We start from the raw sequence: 20,737 nt of genomic DNA, 5'->3' as shown, positions 1-20,737 counted from the left end.
TGATGGCAGGAAAATGTCGTCCTCCTGAAGGAACAAGGAGCTAATTCTGTTCTGTGGAAAGACTTTAATGGTCCGGTGATTGACACTCAGGAAGGTCTCAGCCCTGAGAGCTGTTAGGATTGGTATAACCATTGATTCAGCTGCTTGTTAGGTGGGCCAGGAAGCTCTGGGCTCCTCTTTGCCGCTTTGCCCTTCCCTTTCTACAAGATCCTGATGGCTTGTCTCTTTAGATATTTACTTTACTTCTTTGCTCTTGTGGCCTCTTTGCTCCTCTAGCCTGAATTCCTCAGAAAAACAAGTTCCTCTCAACTCCCCTCTCTGGATTACCTTTTTTTTTTTTTTTTTTTTGAAGTCTTTTCCATCACAGCAGATCTTCATTGTCCTGGATGCTCCTGGACTCCTGGACTTCATGCACTTGTCATAGGGATGCTAGACTCATGAAGGTGCTGAGCAGATACTGCTTCTGAGTATAGAGGTTGTCACCAGGAGTGCTGATGTCTGTGGTCAGGAAACAGCTTATAAAATCCACGTAGCCCATTGTGGTGCGGAAATGCCCACTTAGTGACTATTCTCAAGAGAAACTGCAGCACACTCTTCCACAAAAATCCTAAGGTTTTTCTTTCTTACAAATATGTCCTTGTGCCACATGAACTTCCAGTGGAAGCCAGAAAGAGGGTTTCAGATCCCTCTGGAGCCCTTACAAATGGTTATGAGCTGCCATGTGGGTGCTTAGAATCATTTTCCCAAACCCTTCAGTTAGAAATAAACACATTTTTCTGCAGCCCAGTTTTGGCTCAAGATCAGCCAGTATGCAACTTTTTTTTTTTTTTTTTAGATTTATTTATTTATTATGTATACAGTATTGTCAGTATTCTGTCTGCATGTATGCCTGCAGGCCAGAAGAGGGCACCAGATCTCCTTACAGATGGTTGTGAGCCACCATGTGGTTGCTGGGAATTGAACTCAGGACCTTTGGAAGGACAGGCAGTGCTCTTAACCACTGAGCCATTTCTCCAGCTCCCCAGTATGCAACTTTTTATCTACTACTGGGAGATACTTCCTGAGAGCCATTTGATTGTGGTTATTTGGTCAGGAGTCCTACCTGACCAGAAAGTTGTAATCTTCTTCTTATCCTAATTTATATCAGAATTTATTTAGTCATTTAAAATTATAGTATGTGTATGTGTGTTTTTGTCTGCATATTTGTCAGTGCAACATGTGTGCAGTGTCCCCAGAACCAGGAGAAAATGCCAGATCCTTGGAGCTTGAGTTACAAGTTGTTGTGACCTGCCTTGTGGGTGCTGGGAATTGGACCCAGGTCCGGAAGCACAGTCAGTAGTCTTAACTGCAGTCCCATGTATGTGCTTATTCATGTACATGTGTAATTAGGATAAATTGCAGAAAGTCTTATGGTAGACATATACTCAAACATTTGTTGAATTTGGCAATTATTAGGTAGGTACTAGAGGAAAAAGATGTATATCTCTATCAGATTAATCACTGTTAGGATAGAGTACATTCAAGACCTTCTGAGGTTATAGAGGCAGCATGAGTTGGCATTGGAGTTCAGAGGCCCTGGCCTGTAGATGTTGGATGGTAGAGTGCTTGCCTAGCACAGGAAGCCCTGGGTTTGATCTGTAATACTACATGAAACAGACATAGTGACACACACCTGACATCCCAGGTCTTGGGAGTGAAAGATGGGAAGATCAGAAGTTTGAGGTTGTCCTTGGATAGAGCACTCCCAGGACCAGTTTGGGCCACATGAAAACACTGCCTTAAAAAAAAAATCAGAGGTGCACACTAATTAATTGAATTGATTTAAAGAGGAATGGGCGAGTTTTTATCCTTATATGGCTGTGTTATTATGGCTGTGTGTTGGTTTCTCTTTTAAGTCACCTCTTAGTCCTCCCTTATTCTCAGGGAAGATGGCTTTAGTAGTAGCACTTTTAGAATTGGAAATAATTGCAGTTATTAGTGCCTTTCTGAAATAGAATTAACCAGAAACACAAAATGAGTGGCATGTATCTTGTTGGGACACCATTCACTTCCTATTTCCTTATTCGCAGAAGGTATTCCGTCGCTGAACCTCCGCTCGGGCTCATGTGACTGTGGCTTGTTTAAGATCGAGGATGTTGTTCTGAGTGAGAAAGCCCTTGGGTGTGGACTCCAGACGGATGAGTCTAACTTAAGTGGCAATTGTATTGTTCCTAATGTAATGTGTATTAACAGGCTCTTCACTGTGGGCTGGGCAAAGCATCAACGTTAGAAAAAGGGATAAAGATATGTGATGTCTTGGATTTAAAGTGTTTCCTACATTCACAAACCTGGCAAATGGATGTAGGGGGCCATGACAGTGATTTCATTGGAAGTTGCTGTGTGACGTGTGAGTTCCCAGAAAGTACAAACGCAGAAGAAACAGCCCTAAACACTTGGGACTCAGAGGGCTTGAACAGTTTTTGTACTTTAGAATTCTCGAAAGGACCAGTCCTGCTTTCCTGGCTCCAAACAGGCAATTTCCTCTTTAATGGGTGACAAACATTGCAAGTTCTGAGGTTGAAGAAGACATGGATAGCCAGAGCCTAAAAAATATCATGAAAACGATTTTTCCCGGGCTAGCCCTGGGGACTTGCTGGTCCTTAGAAGCTGGCCATTGGGTTGCCTATCGCCTTCTCCCCCTTGCTGTGTTACCCAGTTTAGCAAACATCTGAAAGTTTAAACTACGAAAAGCTCTGTGCTGTCCAGGATCCCAGCCAGGCCTGAGTAATGGGAAATAGATTCACTTGGAAACCAAACTGCAAAAAAAAACCTCATTCAGTGGGGAGTGCTTGTCACAGATTTAGGACCAGTTCCTTCCGCTTGGAGCTGTCGTCTGGTTGTGTTGAGAGCCGGAAGCATGCATTTTGCTGTGCTTCACTGTGAGAGTCTGCCTGCAGAGGCTTGTCTTGGGGTGTGTGTGTGTGGGGGGGACTGAGCTCATTCTGCTGTCTAATAAAGTGGGGTTACTTCCTTACCACAGCTTACTCAAAAAGTAAGTGGCAGTTTTTGTCCCTTAGCTTCCGAGAAGTCAATGAATTATTGTTCGCCAACTTGGGAGAATGCTTGCCAAGTTTGTAACATGTGGTTCAGTGGTTCAGGCTGTAATCCAGGAAGGTGCTGGTCAGATTATGGAAATACCGATTAAGCCTATAGCATTACACTGGAGCAGTTTTTATTAGAATTCCCTTCTTTCCAAGGAACTTAGGCTTTCCAGTGTCCCTTTCCTGCTTGGGTAGTTAAGAACTTGCTTGAGGAGAGCTTGGGAGTCAGGCTGGTTGTGCATACCCCAAACCTGACACTTTAGTGGTACAGGAGGATCAAGGTCGTTCTCAGCGTTTCTGTGAATTTGAAGCCAGCCAGAATTATATTACATAAGACTCTGTATCAAGAAAAAAAGATGATTTATATAAATGTGATGATTTATAAGTGTTGGTTACTTATAGTTCCAGCCCAGTTTAACAGAAATTTCAGCGATAACTGAAGTGCCCTTCCTCCATGCAGTGCACATGCTCTATTGAGTACTTGAAATACAGTTAATGTGATAAGGAGCTGAGCTTATATTTTCTGCTATATCAATATGAGGCCACATGGTTAGTTCGGGTGTACATGGTGGTAGCAATTTCTCGGCTATTGAAATTCTCTGGCTCAGGGCTGGGAGCTTGCTGGAAAATATGCTTAGCGAGCACAGGGTTGTCGTGCCCTGTTAAACAGTGTGCTTTTCAGACACGCCTGAATAAAACTTGAGCTGTTCTCTGCAGCCCTACCTCTTGTGTGTTCTGCAGACGGTGGGCCGCATGGCCATCTTTCAGCAGATTAGCTGAAAAAGTACCTATGTCTGGGTTCAATTGTTGGAAGATCTGCATGCTCTTTGTGCAAGAACAGGAGCAGTTTGTGTTGTGACAGTGGCTGGTGATGCTCAGGGAAAGCCGCAGTTGGTAGAGACAGAATTCCTGGAGGTTTCTCTCCTTAGGTACAGGAATACTTTGACATTGTGTGTGCTGCTGACAGGTGAATTGTTTGACAGGAGAGTCTGAACCCTCCACTGAAGACCCATTCACCTGTCAGGCAGGAAGGGACAGCCGTGTTCCTGGAAATATGTGGGAGGCTTTAGATGTGTGTGCAGGTCAGCTGCCACCTTTAGGAATGCTTCTCAGTAGTTAACCCTTCATTGTTCTTGGGATGGGAAATTAAAATTTATATTTTTTTCTGCAAACTTCTTGGACTAAGTATATTTCCTTTAATGTTGGAAAACGAGTATTAGTAAGTATATAAGGCAAAGGGTTAAAAAAAAGTAATTTTTTAATTAGGAAAAAAATACTGTGCTCATAATTGCTTTATTTAGAATAGCCAAAACTAGAAAGACGCTAACTGCTTGTCTGCAGACAGCAGATAAGAAAATGTAGGATGTTCATACCAAGTATTATTCCACCATCTGAAGCAGTGACACTTAGACATATGTAATGAGATTCATCCATGAGCCTTGAAAGCATTTGTGTTAAGTGAAATATGGCAGACACAAAAGGACAGATGTCTTATGATTCCACTCATGTGGTGCCCAGAGAAACGTTTATAGAGACAAAATGGTGGTTGGCATATCCAGGACAGATTGGAATTGGGAACTTTATGGTAAAAAAGTTGATACTGGTGGTTATGATGGATGTGTCTGAATGTATGTGTGGTCGCTGAGCAGCAACTTACGAATGGGTAAATGGTGAATTTTATGTTATATACATTTTCAGTGAGTGAGCAAGTAGTGTGAGAATTTATGTTTTAACTGATGTCTATTATTTTATTCTTTGTTATATTTCCACAGAGGAATTACATTGTTTCCCTCATTTCCTGGTAAGGCATTTGAGGTCTCACAGTTTCTTTAGGGATTCAGGACGACTTTTCAAACTTAAAAGCTTGTTGTCTAGGGACAGGAGCTGTTGCAGGTGGGGGCTGTGAGCCGTGGCACCTTTTCTCCTGCTGCCCACAGGTGCTGTGGGAGAGTGGCCCTTTCTATGCAGTCTCTTGGCACGTGTGTTGATCTGGGGCTTTTCTGGTTCAGTGACTACCCACCCTGACCAGTGAGGGCTAACGCACTTAGTGTCTTGTCCTTGTAGCTGCTTGCTGTCATCTTGGTATCAAGTCCCAAGAGCTTCTCAGCTCTGGATTACAGTGTGTCAGGAAAAGTTGTTTCTCAGTCTGCTCTAAGAAGCAGAACTGATTAGCATTTCTGAAAGTTAGTTATCTTTCCTTGCAAGGAAAGACAAAGTGGGTGTACAGCTTTAAAAGGACACGTGAGGGGTGGGAAAGGGGAGACGTGATTTTATCTCAGAATGTTCCAAAGGAAGTCCTCAGTGAGCTTTGGAAAGCTGCTGAGCCCAGCCACTCCCCTTACCCGTGCATTCTGAACCTGTAGCTCCAGGAGCTAGGAGTCTAGGTCCCAGCAGAAGCCAGTGCTCACCAGGCCAGAGGTGGCTGGCAAAGAGGTTTTGTTTGACCTATTCCTGGTTACTTTTTTTTTCGTAAAGGAAATAAAAAGTTTTTTTTTTTCATAAGAATTCAGATTTTGAGCTTCTCTGGAAAGTCTTACCTGGTGTCAGCATTGGTCCTTGTCTCTGGTGCCAAGGCGTAAATGGCTGCGTAGGTGGATGGGCACACTTCCGTGTTAGTCTCAGTCCGTCAGCCACCTGGTCTGCTTGCCCATCTACCTGCTCTGGGGCTTCCGAGAGCCTTTACTAAGTTCACTTCAGTTCACCATGCCACTTCCCGGTGGTGATATAAACTTTGTGCTGTCGTTGCCCCTCAAGACAGTGTCCCAATACCCTTCACCGATGGAGGGAATTCTCTCCAGCTGGGTTTTCTCCCCAGGTCTAAGCTGCTAATGTCTGCATCCTCATTAGTAAACGCCCCCTAAGCGTGGTCAAGCTCATACTTGACTTCAGTATGTGTTTTAAAAATTACCACCTTCAGTCTTTATGGTAACTTAATCTCTGGACAAATTGCTTTTAATTCAGACTGTGCCGTGAACACAGATGGGCCATTCGTTTCAAGTGCAGAGTGACTTTTATTTAGATGAATGTCTTTGAGTTCAGAGTGAAATGGTTATCAGCTCTAGGGTAGTATTGATTGAAATGTCTCTGGAGTAAGTTTAAAAGATAGTCACCGTTTATGATTGGTAGTATTGTTAATTAGCGTTAATGTCAAGGGAATCAATAGCCACGATGAAAGATGTTGACCCCCCCCCCCAGGCCTGGATGGACTTGTGGCCAGGAACTGGAAGGCTGTGAATGCTTATCTTGATCACCCCCAGTGGCTTCTGCTCCTGATGGATTAGGCTGGCTGTGTTCAGCCTGTGGTTAAAGAAGCTAAGCTGAATGAACACTGCTGAACTTGCTCTGTCTGCATCTAAGGCTAGAGCTAGAAGTGCCTGGGAGAGACACCCAGTTCTGTACAGGATGGTGCTACTACCTGAATGCTGCATCTGTGTGTGGCTTCCCTGGCTGGGGTTATCGCCAACATACATCCCCACCTGTTGACTCCCTTCTCTTGGGATTGTCATTCCTAATTTTGTTCATCGGTGTAGGCTGCCTATGAACTTTGTCTATGCTCCTGAACTTTTTAAAATTAGTCTTAGATTCTTGTTTAGACCAAGATTTTCAGTCTGACTAGTACTGACCCTGAGTTGCTGGATGCCTGATTATGAGACACTGACTGCTTGGCTTGGTGGGGTGTCTGAGAGTCTCTCCAGCTTCAAACCACGATCTTAGTGCCATCGTCTACCATCACTGACAGCTGAGCATCTCTCTAGACATTGCTCTGTGTGTGTGTGTGTGTGTGTGTGTGTGTGTGTGTGTGTGTGTGTGTGTGTGAAATCACTCTTGGTGGAGAACTGCTGGCTTAGACTGTGAAGTGCTGACAGCCTGATCTCTCTTTCTGTAACTGGTGTTTGTTGTTGATACTTTGGTTAAACATTAATTTTTAAAAAGTCATTGATGGTGTGCTGTTAACCCTAGCAGAGGTAGGCTGGTCTCTGAGTTCTTGGGCCAGCCTGGTCTATGTAGCAATTTCCAGACCAGCAAGGACAACATGGAGAGACCCTCTCTCAAAGTAACAGTGAGAATGTATGACTTAGAGCAGTGGGTCACAGTGGGGGAGGTGTCAAATGACCCTTTCACAGGGGCCATCTAAGACCATCAGAAAACACAGATGTTTACATTACGACTCGTAACAGTAGCAAAATTACAGTTACGAAGTATCAACAAAAATAATTTTATGGTTGGGGTCACCACTGCATGAGGAACTGTATTAAAGGTGGTAACATCAGGAGGGTTGAGAACCACTGCTTAAAGGCGCACATGGTGGAAGGAAAGAACCAACTTCACAAGTTGGCTCTGACCCCCCCCCCCACACAGACACACACACACCCCAAATGTAATTTAAATATTTACTTTATATGTGTGTGCTCCTGAGTATATGTTTGTGCACTGCATGCGTGTATGAGCTTACAGATATCAGAAGTGAATGTCAGGTCCTCTGGAACTGGAGTTACAGGCACTTGTAAGCCTTGTAGGTGCTGGGTACTAAACTCAAGTCCTCTGCCAGATCAGTAAGTACTCTTAACTGCTCAGCTATCTCTCCAGTCCCAATAAATGTAATTTTAAAAACTGAGTGGCCGTGGACTTGACCTGGTGCAAAGCATTTGGACTAGGACTGACCCACCTAAGTTTTCAAGTGTCAGGTAGCCAGCTGGTGCTGTTGAAGTCTGCTTGAGTCTGCTCCGGCGGTGCGGGTTCCCAACTGTGTCCTGTGCACTCTATGTGCACTGAAGCAGGTGAGGAGAAGTATGTTTACAGAGCTCAGTGTGTGTTACTAAACAGTGAGCAGGATGAGAGGTCACTAGGCAGAGGGACTGATTTCTTTGGAGGTGAGGAGAGGTTTCTTAGTCTTTGATATAGTGTCAACTATTTATTGTTTTTCACTTTCTCTTTTATCAGAAACCTGAGTTACAACAAACTCTCCGAGATTGACTCCGGTGTTTTTGAGGATTTGACAAATCTTCAGGAAGTGTAAGTGTTTCCCTAAACCCACAGGGGTGGAGGGCAGAAAGGTCTGGGGCGGGGAATCTTTTCGTAGTACACTGTTCCCACTCTCCTGGGCAGGTGATCTCAGCTTGTAGGAAGGCACTTTGCATACGGGTCTTCACTGACAAGTGGCACTAGGATGATCTCTCTCATCCGTGGTTTTAGTTACCCACAGTCAACCAAAAATGCAAAGTAGAAAATTCCAGCAGTAAACAGTTCATGAGCTCAAGTTGCACTAATTATGAGCAGTGCGGTGGAGTCTTGCATTTTTGCCCAGGTCACAGACTGTGTACACTGTCCGTGCCAATTGCCCACTTATCAGATCGTCGGCCTTGGCATTGTTGTGCTTATGTTAAGTAATGCCAGTTTTCCCTAGTAATGGTCCCAAAGCACAGGTTTGGTGATAGTGACGATGGGATACGCCAAAAAGAAGCTCTAAAGTAGTTCTTTAAGTGAAAAGATGAAAATACAATAAGATTTTGTGTAAGAGATTGAATTCACATAAATTTTTTTCTGTGTTCTTTTAGTTATTTTCAATCTCTTATAACAACTGATTTACATATGGAAAAAGACTATATGTAGGGTTCCAGGTATCCATGGGGGACAGAGTGTAGTCCTCATAGATATAGGGGCACCATATTAAATTTCTCCCATTGCTGCAGCCCCTGTTTTCTGTGAAGGGCATGCTTCAGTGTAGTAGGCATTCTGGAAATCATGGTTGCCAGGTGGGTGTGTGAGAGATAGAAAACCCCGTTGACCAGTCGGGATACGAAGCTGTCCTGGTGTTTTCTCACAGGTCCCACAGAAGTAGGATCATCTAGTCAGCAGTGATACCTGGTGCTAGCCCACTGTCTGTGTTTCCCATGAATCTGACATAAAAGCATAGGCAGTAGAGGCTCGCCTTCCCTGTATCTCCTAGCAGAGCTGAGCACCAGGTACTTCTTGGAGCATCCTTCAATGCAGTCCTCAGTCATTCTTTTTTTGGGGGTGGGGGATTTGTGGGTTTTTGGTTTTTTGAGACAGGATTTCTCTATGTAGCTCTGGTTGTCCTGGAACTCACTCTGTAGACCAGGCCTTGAACTCACAGTGATCGGTCTGCCTCTGCCTCTCGAGTGCTGAGATTAAAGACTTGTGCCACCATTGCCCAATTAATCATTCTCTTTACTGTCATGAATTCTGTTTGGCTACATGCACTGGGATTATCAGGTATTTAGTTCCACAGCAGCTTTACAGAAGTTTCACATAAGTCAACGCAGAGCCGCTGCGATTATTTATTGCAGACTGCATACATATATGTGTATCGTTTTAGGATCAGAATCTATATTACAGTTTGTTGTTGTTTTGAGACAGGATCTTGCTGTGTCACCCAGGCTGGGTCAAAGTCACTAGATCCTCCTGCCTTAGCCTCTGAGTGCTTAGAGTTGCAGGTGTTTATGGTTTTGTATCTGGCTTACTTACTAATCCTCACATTTAAAAATACATAATTTAAATTCCCCCCCTCATTATTTGGAGACTTTATTAGGATCACTTTAATATGTTTCAGGATGTTTCTAATGCACTAGATTCCCATAGTTCTACTCAAATGCCCCTTAATTGTAGCTGTCTCTCCCTACATTCCCTCCCTCAACCCCATCTCTCCCAACCACTGGATCCTCCCATTCCAGTCTCATCCTGTCGTGTTCCTGTCCCCTTTGTCCCTGTTCTCAGTCCACTCATAAAGTCTATGCTCTATATGAATATTTATATAAAACTACTATAAAATCATTTTCAAGTTTACTGTTATAGACATTTTATCAGATTATTAAATTCTTTGTACATTTTTACTACAAGTAGTTGATAAAAGTCCTTGTGGGTTATTCTTCTGCTCTGTAATAGCATCTTATCCAATCAAACCTTAACTTCATCCACTGATACAGTTTGTAGAATAGCCGCACTCCCATTCGGCATGTCCAAACATTATGGGTTTTATGTCCTTTTACAAAGCTTAGACATCCAGAGTTAAATGGCAGAGTTGCAAGGAGTTTGGGAATGCCTTGTGTTGGTCTTTCATTTGCCCGTGAGGTTGAGCTAGCCAGGATGGTAGGATGAAATGTGAAGAGGCCCGAGACCTCAGTAACAAATCCCGCAGGCTGCTGACTTCAACAGCAGACTGAGTCCTCATGGTTCTGAGAGCTGGAAGCCTGTAGGACCAGCTTTTCCTGAGCTCTTTCCCCTTAGTTTGCAGATGGTTGCCCCTTGCTATGTCTTCACGTGGTCTTTCCTCTGTGCATATGGTTGTGTCCTGATTTCCTCTTATAAAGACACCAGTCACATCACTCAGGATCTACCTGTATGATATCAGTTAACCTCAATGATATTTTCCTACCCTTGTGCTGGAGATGGAACACAGAGCCTTGACCATCCTAGCTCAACACTGTACCACACCACTGAGCTGCAGACCCTGAACACCGTTTTTAAAGGCCCTATCTGTAAATATATTTATACTCTGATGTCCTAGATGTGTGCTTCCACACACTAATTTGAGGAAGAGGACACAGTACAGCCAGCCCTAGTTACTTAGGTTGATAATTGTAGTCTGCCAGGAGCCAATGGCTTTATAACCCAGCACTTTGCTTTGGTCCAGGATGTTGTTGGCTCTTGAGATTATTATATGTTCAGATTCTCTGTCAGTCTCAGATATTATTGGAAGAGATTAAAATGATGTTATTTCCTGTGACACCATAGGCTTTTGTTTATACTTATTCCTGTGTCTGTTTTGTGCTAGATGAGATACAAAAAATAGGTGAGATACAAAATAATAAGTGAGATCCAAAATAGGGCTATGACTGGGGTGAGGCAGATGAGGGCCTGTCCTTAGGCACTGATGTCACAAGGGCACCAAAATATTACTAGCCAAGATAATGGATATTTTGATGTTATATTTTAAAAGTTAAGAGGAATGTTTTAGAAAGTTCACAATGAACAAAATTATAAAAAATCTGAATCCAGACAGAATCAATATTTTTGGTGTTTTTCCTATTGCCTCAGTACCAGAATGATTTGGTTGTGCTACTTTTCATCCATCTTATCTCAGACTTCTGAATTTGCTCATTGTGGATTGTGTTTTGCATTCATTTTGATGTATATTTTTTAAATTCTGTTAATGCATTCTGTGTCCTGTCATTCATATGTATGGTGAGCACTCTGAAGAGCACTTTCTGTGTTTATCTCCCTCCATCCCTGTTCTTGCTCAGAGGCTTCCTTCTTTCTCTCATTTGCTTGGCTCCCTGGACCTCCAGCTGTAGTGTCTCCATCAGCTCCAGGTTTCTCAAGAGTTTATGCTCACAGCTAGTAAGGGGCAGAGTGTGCACAGCTCACCCACTGCCCTGTGGCTACAAGGCCTCCTGGTGGGGAAATGGCTGGATTTGTGGTTCTGCTCCGGGTCTGTTCCTGCTCTTGGGTTTTTCCCCTTCCTGTGACATTGATGTAGTTGCCCGTAGTCAGTCCTGTTGTAGCTCCTCACTGATGTGGATGCAGGATTCCCTGCCTTTGAACCCAGGAGTCTCCGTGCTCAGTGTGTTGTTTAGTAACACATCCTTGAGGCTGACAGATTGGACTTCTTGCCACCATGACTGTCTCCACCTCTGCAGACGGTGAGTTGCTTTCATCATACCCAGAGTAGCAATACTAACTTCTCACTGGTGGAGACCCAGGGCTTTCCCTAAGAGACTTGTAATAAAGTCCTGGTAACTCAGAGAGTTACCGGCAGTGAGTGGTGGGACCTAGGTAAGATAATGGAAAGAGAACACAGCCCACAGTCAACACACCAGTGCTTCCAAATTAACTTGGCTCAGGCAGTTCTCCCTTGTGATCTTTGGAGCAAAGGCCAGCACGATTTGTAGTGACTTAGCAGTGGTTTAATTTTGGAAGCTCTAGAACCACATAGCATTGTGCGTTGAGGAGAGACAGAAAGCAAGCCCTTTAGAGCCCCCAGAGGATATGGCTATGTGCAGCTGCTTCCAAGTCACAGTCCTCACTCTTACAACCCCGAGGAAAGCCCAGCAGGGAGTGCATCCACCAGAATGCTGGACACCGAGTCCTCTAAGAAGAGGCTATTTATACAGTCCTGTGCAAAGACACTCAGATCACACTACCGCGGGTGGTTTGGGAGAGCTTGCTACTATGCTGCTGTGCCCTCCATGCTTCTTGGAGAGGGCAAGGAAGCCCTGTGCTCCCCCTTCCCCTGCCCGTGTGCATGTACAAGCACAGGTGCGGAGGGAGGGCACAGTGGTTGTTATGTAAAGAAAGACTGGAATACTGAGCAAGGTTCCGATGGGCTTTTTTTGCTGTTAGTGCTGACTGCTAAGTATTTCTCACTTTTAGATTTATTTCTGGATCCTGCCCAAGCCTTGTGACTCTGGTACTTGTATTATTTACATTTCATAAAGGAGGAAACTAAGGTACAGCAGGGTTAAATGGCAAGCTGAAGGTCATTAGATTGCTAAGGAGTAGAAGACCTAAGCCTCTGTGATTTAAAAATCCATGCTGTGTGACCTCATGCCCAAAACTCCCTGCTCAGCTGCTTACTCGGTAACTGCCTTTGTTTCTTCATTAGAGTGGACTTGAAATTGAGTGGACTCCTGAGGGACTGGTGTGTTATTCAGGACTGGGCAGAGCTGGGCACATAGCAGTCATTCGCCCTTCCTGTCATGTGGATTATTAACTTAAAGTAACTAATTCTCCATATCCATGGATTTATCATCTGTGGATCAGCCAATCTCTAATTGATATTTGAGAAATGCTTGTTTGAAACATGTACAGATGTACCTATTTTCTTGTGCTTATGTCGTGAACAGTGTAATCTAATGGCTTACCTAGCATTTACATCATCTTAGGTGTGTTAAGTAATCTGGAGATGATTGCGGGTTCCCAGGACACATTCAGGTTATAGACAGGTGCTCTCTCTCTCTATATTTATCTATGGTTCTTGAGCTTCCGGTATTTCCAGGGAGTCCCGGATCAAACCTTCATGAATTCTAACACACAATATTCTGTATTATTATATAAAACAATTTTATCTGATCAGCTGCATATACCATAAAATCTTACCAAGGAAAATCATGTGTCAGTGTTGTTCTCCAGTAGCTGAAGCCCCGATTCAAAGCTCACGTTTGCTCTTAAACACTACCGCTAACGGATTTTTCCTTGTAAGAAACAACCAACCAAACTCTCAACCTGAATTCTATTGCAGTTCCATCTGTTAGGAGATAGCCCAAAGCAGCCACTCTGTCTACAAAGAGCCAATTGGCTAAATAGTTAGTAAAGTAAATAAACTCTGCTGGTGGCCAAAAGGTCTTCATGATCTATCCCTAAGGGGAAAAGCAGTGTTGAACAAACAGTACGTGTAGTGTGCACATGTCTGTGTGAAACAAACATGCAAGTCTCTCCTAACCGTCTCGGGAGCTTCCTCTTGGGCAGAGCAGGTGCCTGAAGTATGAGCAAGCTTTGTCTTTCACTGAATACTCCTTGTATTCTCATTGGAGTGTATGAAACTCTGTGTGTCCATTTAAGCCATTCAAGTAAATAAAGACTTCACTACCTCTCCCTCAGCCCCTAATTTCACCTTTGTGGCCTGCCCTTTATGACACCGTGCATCTTGCAACATGTAATACTCCCTTTAACAAGCTACTTATTACTTATAAGCAGAAGCTTTGAGAGAAGGCTGCAGGATCAGAATGTCCAAGCTGACCTTAAGGGTCAGTGGGAAGCATCCCACCTCCAGGTTCTGACCTGGGGTCAGGTAATCTGTGTATCTCATTGACCCTGCTTACACCTCCTCCAGCTCAGGGCTGGGCCATGATTCATGCTCTGGTCCTGAATCATCAGGAGATGGTTTATAAAAGCTAGGCATTTTAGGGAGATTTGTAGTGTTTTGAGTGGAAGTAAAGTTTTGGGTGTGGGGGTAGGTGGGTGGAGTCAGCGGGGAGCTGCTAGGGCACAGGGCGTGAGGAAGAGTAGAACCCTAGATAGTGAAAGCATTTCATCACCCACTATCCTTAACCTCTAAAGTGCCTGTATTCATGGAGACTGCTAAACACCCAGCAGCCTCTTTTCCTTCGGTGCCCCAGCAGTGCTATTTTTGACCAGTCTCTATTTCAGTCTGGCACACAGCTCTTCATGTCTCAGAGCGAGTTAGACGGTTTTGCCTTCTGAGGATTGCATTCTCTTTTCGGCAGGACAAACAACTGGGGAGCTAATAGCGATGGAGCTAGCAGCTTATGTTGAACCTGCATTTTTTTCACTTCTTGAAAGTAGAAACGATACAAAAGTTAGCTAGCTGTGCAGTTAGTTCCTCTCCTTTGGGCTCCAACTGTCCTCTCCATAAATCAGGCAGCCCTGTTGAAATTAGAGCCTGCTATTTCTGACCAAGCCTGTTGCTCCGGGGCTGCTCATCAAGACATACAATTCCCTGTTAATCTTTAGCCGTGGTCTCCTGTTCCTGCATAATCCACTTCCAGCAGGCTCATGGAGATGTGAAGTGCTAGCCTGCCCCTTCGCCTCTCGCGCATTTAGTTCTGTGGTATGTATCAAGTGCAGCGGTGTGCCATAGGCATAGCACGGCTGGCCTGAGCCCAGGTTCCTCAGCTGAAGTTCACCTGCACTGATCTCATTCTCTTTTCAAGTTCAAAATCAAGTTACGGTAAGCAGGCAGGAAAACAACCTTGATGTCACCTGAGGGATTATGAGTGTTCAAGCTTGTCCCATCCTTCCTAGCCTGTGAGCTTGCTCTTTTTCTGATTTGTCCATTTTTGTTCATCACCTGGCTGTGTCATATATGTGAAGTACTAGTCTGGGGTTATAGGAACCCAGGCTATGTATTTAAATGGACTTAAACTTACTGTAATGTAGGGAATAACAATTGCTGGTATCTGACTCAAAGTCGTTGCTAAGATAAAATTACCTCATGCACATGGAATTTGGGCTGTAATTACAAAGAAGCAATGGGTATTTGTTAGAAAACTTAGATCCTAAGCTTGACTACCTGAGCCACTGTCAGGTGTTTGTGGTGACCGTGGTCTGGTTATTGCACATCTCAGTATTTTGGCTGCTTCATTGGTGTACAGGGATGTTCCTGGGATCTTGGTATCTAAAGATGAGGTGTAGTGCATGGAAAGCTCCTAGAATGGTGCCCACCTCAGTAAGTCTCTAGCAAAGCACTACTGTTATTTTTTACTACCACCGCCATCCTCTGATTTCCAGTAATCCTTAAGAAATGAGTTCTTGAGCCGGTGCCTTTAATCCCATCACTCGGGACGCAGAGGCAGGTGAATTTCTGTGAATTCGAGGCCAGCCAGGTATACATGAACTAGTTCCAGAGAAATGCTGTCTTAAAAAATTTTTAAAAAAAAGGAAAAAAAAAAAGAAAATAAAAAAATGAGTTCTTATGCAGGATGACTTGTTGGCAACAGACTCCTGACCGTTTTTCTTGCTCTGATGAGATGTGAGGGTCCTTCCTAGTAATCAGCACGCTGGTGGGTATTACGAAGATTTATTGGTTGAGATTAGGACTGATGAGAGTTTTCAGTACTTCCACACTGTGATGGGAAATGGCAGGGCAGGAAGAGATAACGGCGAAGCAGAAACTATGTGATTTAAGGGGCAGTCAGATAAGAGACTGTTAAAGTAATTAATTGTCTATTTCCACAAACAAGGCCTCTTTAAGTGGAGAAGAGATCTGCCACATGACACAGACCTGCCTTCTCCCTGCCAGATGCTTCAGTCATGGCTAGTGAAAAAGGCGTTCTGTGTCCCACAGTCAGTGATTGCCAAGCTTCATTCCTAACTGACTGTGGCTTTGAAGAAAGCAAATGAGATAATTCAAGCCCCCACCCCTTCTATTCATTTCTGAAAAGATGGCAGACAGCCATATTATTCAAACAAGTATCCAAGTCGTGTACTTGTTTGAATACAGCTGTCATTTCTGTGTCTTGTCCTCAAATGGAGCAAGATGCTTTTTGCAAGATATACCTCCCTTAAGAAATTGGGAGCAAGATAATCCATTTTTATCCCCTCAATTCCTCTTTTTAAATACTGTTTCTTTCTAGCCTATCCCCTCAGAAGCCTGACTTTGTACCTTGGGTTTCTTAGAGCATTTGGGACTCACATTGGGAGTCTGGTTTTGGATTCCCTTCCCAGATTTAGAAATGTATGCCCCTGTAAAGAGGCCAGATTACACAGCCTTTGTGGGTAGACAGGCAGGCTGTGCTTCGGGTTGTGGGCTTCCCTTCCATTAAGAGATATTAACTGTGGAAATCTGGATTTGGAATATTGTAATGGGAGGGGATCCTGGAGAATGAATCCATCTGCAGAGAAGTTTCAAAAATGTCTATTTGCGGAAGCATGGTATGTTTGTTTTTGTACATCACTGAGAGACTTCAGAGGAACCTCAAATAGGTGAGGGTGTGAGTCCATCCCCCTGTTACATCAGAGGCACACTGAATCCTCTGGAATAACATACCTGTGTTCAGCTCTCATTCTCATGTTGTCCCCTTGTGTGGGACACAGAGCTAGAGTAACCTGGAGGGAGCAGTTCTTCCTATCCCCAAATTCTTTAGTTCATCAAGATCATTTCTGTGGATGGTCATAAGAAGACATTTGGCTAGAACCCACACCATGGCCTGTTTTTACTATTCCTGTTAGTCGATTTCTGAGCTTGATAGGAAGCCAGAGCATAGCTCCATAGTTCCTCTTTATGCTTATTTCTAACCAGGGATGTGATAAGTGGTTAGGCTTTTTTTTTTTTTATTTTTTTAACTTAATGTGACTTGTCTCCCTTTAAAAAAATGATTCTAAATCCCTTATCTTTTATTTCACATCTCATTGTAGCCTTACTATGGTTAACTACAGCACTGATTTGTTATTTTTCTTGTATGTGATTTCTAACTAAATGCTCTTGTTCTTACAGGTACCTCAACAACAATGAGCTGACAGCCATCCCATCCCTGGGCACTGCCTCCGCACACGTTGTCTCTCTCTCTCTGTAAGTGCTGCCGCCTGGAGACCCTGGGCTGCGCGGCGGGGCTGTGGTGGTTGCTGATACTTGCTAGCAAGAGCTTGTGGGTCCGTGTGTTTTCTGGTAAACAGGGGCCTTTCTTAGTGTTGCCTGGTAATGATCATAGCAAGCACTTTGTTTCACTGTTTGGAAGTTTATGGTGTTAAGTTGAATTGTTGCTTCTTTTCTAACTTGGGAAAAATTGGTCCCCATACCTCCTTCCTCCAGCCGCACGCCCCACACACCTGCTAGAGGTACACAGGACCAGACTCTCTTGCTTTTAGTAGTTAAGTTCCAGCTTGGGTTAATAAACTAGATTAGAAGAGTGAACTATGTCAGTTTCCTCGGTAAACCCAGTTTACTTTTATGGCCCTAAGAGAGTAAAAACTACCACAGAGCCCTGGAGTCATCCTAACATCAGGATGTCACCCCCAAGTGTTAGCTGGGACAAGACCTATGTATGGAAGTTGCTGTACATCTCTGTGACAGAGCACCTGATGGGAACAGCTTGTACAAAGAAAGAGTGGTTTTGATTCAAGGTTTCGGGGTTTTGACTCTTCATAGCAGATGCAGGTGGGCCAGTGGATCAGTCTGTTGCAGTAGGAGCTTGTGGCAATGGCTGTCCACATGTTGGTATACCAGCATGTGGTATCTCAGCAGGGGCCGAGAACTAGGGTCCTGGTAACCTCCAACAGCCTGTTCCTATTGGTACACTTCTGCTGCATGGCCCTTGCTTCTATGAGTTTTGCGACCTCCCAAACAGTACCATCTGCCAGTGAATAAACGTGCAAAACCTGAATTTGTGGGGGACATTCAGACTCGTGTGTTACTGTAGACCAAATATTGAAGATGAGAAAAGGCATATAGGGGCTTAACCAAAAAGGAAGAGGAGGGAGCTTTGAGGGTGTTATCATTTAAGCTGCTCCTCGCCTTATCTGGGGATTATACACCTGGCTCCACCCCATTCCTGTGGCATCAGGTGAAGTGCCACTGGTCTAAGCTCATGCAGCGGTCTCTCCACATGTGCCCCGAGTACAGGAATGATGGCTACCAGGTTTCATTGGCAGCTTCCCCAGCAGAATACCTTGTTATACTGGATTTCCCATCTCCACTTACTCCCTGCATACCTTTAATTTGTTGGCTTTAGGATTCATCGTCTCACCTGTATACATCGTTTTCTCAGCACAGGCTAAGCAGGCTGAGCAGAGGGACTTAGCAGGAAGTTAGTAAGATTGCTGCTGGAGTAGCTTGTAGATTTGATTCTGGCCACGGGCGCTGTGTCCTGTGCACTTTGCCCTGGAACTTAACCCTTTATGAGGCCTGGTAGCTTGCAGGAGAACCCGTGGAGCAGAATTATGACTCACTCTCTGTATCCTGGAAAAATGACTTATGCTCTTAGAACTTCTTCTCCCTCATTTACAAAATGTGTTCCTTCTCCTTTATACATTCCCCATGGGCAAGGTCAGGACTAATGGGGAATAGAACACATGGAAAGCGTTTGTTACCCCCATGCGACATGATACCTGGCCACTGCTTTTGGCTGGTGGCTAGTCACAGCTCTGTGGACCTTGGTGAGCTCTCACTTTTAGGACCATAGGATTTGTGGACCAGCCCTTGTTGTGTAAGGTGCCTGTGGGAAAGCTATAACCCTTTTAGCTAGGCAAAGGTCTGGTTTTCTTTTGTATCTACTTGGCCTTTGTGCACGGCATCTGGAGAGTGTTTAATTGCTGGTAAATTAGGTCAGTTAGCCTTATGTGAAGCTAATTAGGGATGTGATAATCCCTTGTGTGTCCAGAAGCACAGCACTTGAAGATTTAACTTGTGGCTTCTGGAAGCCCAGATCGCAGACTAGCAGTTCCTGTCAGCTCCAGGCATGCTAGAGTGTGGAGCATCGGGCCACACCCATCACAGTCCTTATTTAACAAGGCCACTTGCCCACTCATTCGAGTACAAGTGCTGGTTTCATTCCGCTTGCTCCTGACTTGGTGACGAAGCCAGGGAGGAGTAGCTCACCAAAACTCTTCTTAGTTGTAAGACAGCGGTAGGACCGAGGCTGGACAAAAATGCCCTTACAGGTGATTCTGAGCCACTGGCAGGAGGTCCCCTGACATAGTGCCTGGACCTGTGGCTCTTTGAATTTTCCCTTGCTCTACTAACTAAAACTGTTTCTGTTCTTTGGCACCAGTGCCAGGGAGCAGTGGGGCTGTTTGGCCCTATTCCCCTTCTTCCATTAGACTATGTTGAAATATATAAAAGAAAAAAAAAAGCCTCCCTTTCTGTTGTGATTCAGTTTGGGAAATGCAGATTCATGTTGGCAGCCACTCATTGGTCTATTCTTGTTTCCTCTGACTTGAGCAGTAATTTCTCTGAAACTAGAAGTTGAAGGGTCTTTATCTTTTTTTGTTTCGAAACTATATTTCAGGTGCCTGCAAAAAAAAAAAAAAAAGCGGTTCAGTTGGCAGTCTGGGGAGCATGGTTATAGGCCATTTTGCTTCCAGCAGATGAGCAGAAGGCCCATTTCCCTCCTGATGGGAATAGGCAGGGAAGCCACTGCAAGTCATTCAGACTTGGAACAATATGCTTTCTTGAAACACACCTGCTCTGTGTTTCAGGACCACAGAACTAAGAGGTGGCAGTGTTCTCTAACGACTTAGTGGGTGCCTCTTCTGCCGCTCCTTCCCTTCTGTGTAGAGCTTGCCCCAGATGCCGTGCATAAAGATATGGCGGGGCATGGACGCTTCTAATCTTTACCTTGTAATTCTTTGTTTCAGTTACATCATTTTGTAATACTGGGGATTAAGCTCAGGACCTTAGATATGCTAGGCACATGCCTGTCCAGGTATACCCCTAGCTCCATTAAAATACTTGTGTGCATGTATACGTGTGTGTGTGTGTGTGTGTGTTCATTCAGTTGCACAGATGTCATGTGGAGGCCAGAGGCTAAGTGCCGTTTTCAGGAAAACCATCTACCTTCTTTGAGACAGTTTCTCTCATAGACCTGAAGCTTACCCATTAGACTAGACATTGCTGGAAGGTGAGCCCCAGGATCCTCCTGTCGCCACTTCCCCCAGCTCTGGGATTACAAATGTGTACTTCTGTGCCCAGCATCGTTACATGGCTTCTGAGGGTCGAAATCAAGTCACTGTGCTTGTAAGGCAAGCGTATTACTGACAGAACTCCAGTTCTGCCCGATACCAGCACTTTTAAGACATTTTTAATTGAGGCAGGCTCTCATTATGTTGTCTGGACTGTCCTCGAACTTGAATTCTCCTGCCTCAGGATTTGGAGTAATAACCACCATGTCTAGCTCCAAGTCGTTACTCACTTTGAAAAAATTGAGGATCCATGGAATGGAGTGTATGTCTGCTGGGGCCATGTGAGTTAGGGAAGCTTGGGCAGCATTCTGGGGTAAATTTTTCAATAAACATATCAAGGGAAAGCAGGGACCAGGTGTGTGTGTGTGTGTGTGTGTGTGTGTGTGTGTCTCATTGTCACTGGTGCAGGTGTGGCCTGGGACGTCACGTTTCCTTTTTTTTTCTTCTTAAATGTGGGACTTGAAACATGGTAAAAGGATCCACTCGGCTTTTCACTTTCCTTC

The 20,737-nt window shown here is 44.3% G+C and overlaps 1 protein-coding gene across 1 annotated transcript in view; it reads left to right on the top strand.

Annotated features, from left to right (window-relative positions):
• Lrig1 (leucine rich repeats and immunoglobulin like domains 1) overlaps positions 1-20,737 on the top strand; it is a 99,949-nt gene that overhangs the window by 29,399 nt on the left and 49,813 nt on the right. Inside the window, exons 2-3 of the mRNA XM_050160271.1 lie at positions 8,022-8,093; positions 17,053-17,127. Coding sequence (XP_050016228.1) covers positions 8,022-8,093; positions 17,053-17,127 — 147 coding nt within the window. The remainder of the gene's footprint in view (positions 1-8,021; positions 8,094-17,052; positions 17,128-20,737) is intronic.

Source organism: Alexandromys fortis, unplaced genomic scaffold (assembly GCF_014885135.2).
Source record: "Alexandromys fortis isolate MF-2015 unplaced genomic scaffold, M_Fortis_MF-2015_v1.1 scaffold_111, whole genome shotgun sequence".
NCBI classification, from domain to species: Eukaryota; Metazoa; Chordata; class Mammalia; order Rodentia; family Cricetidae; genus Alexandromys; species Alexandromys fortis.
This window is presented reverse-complemented; position numbering and strand designations above follow the sequence as displayed.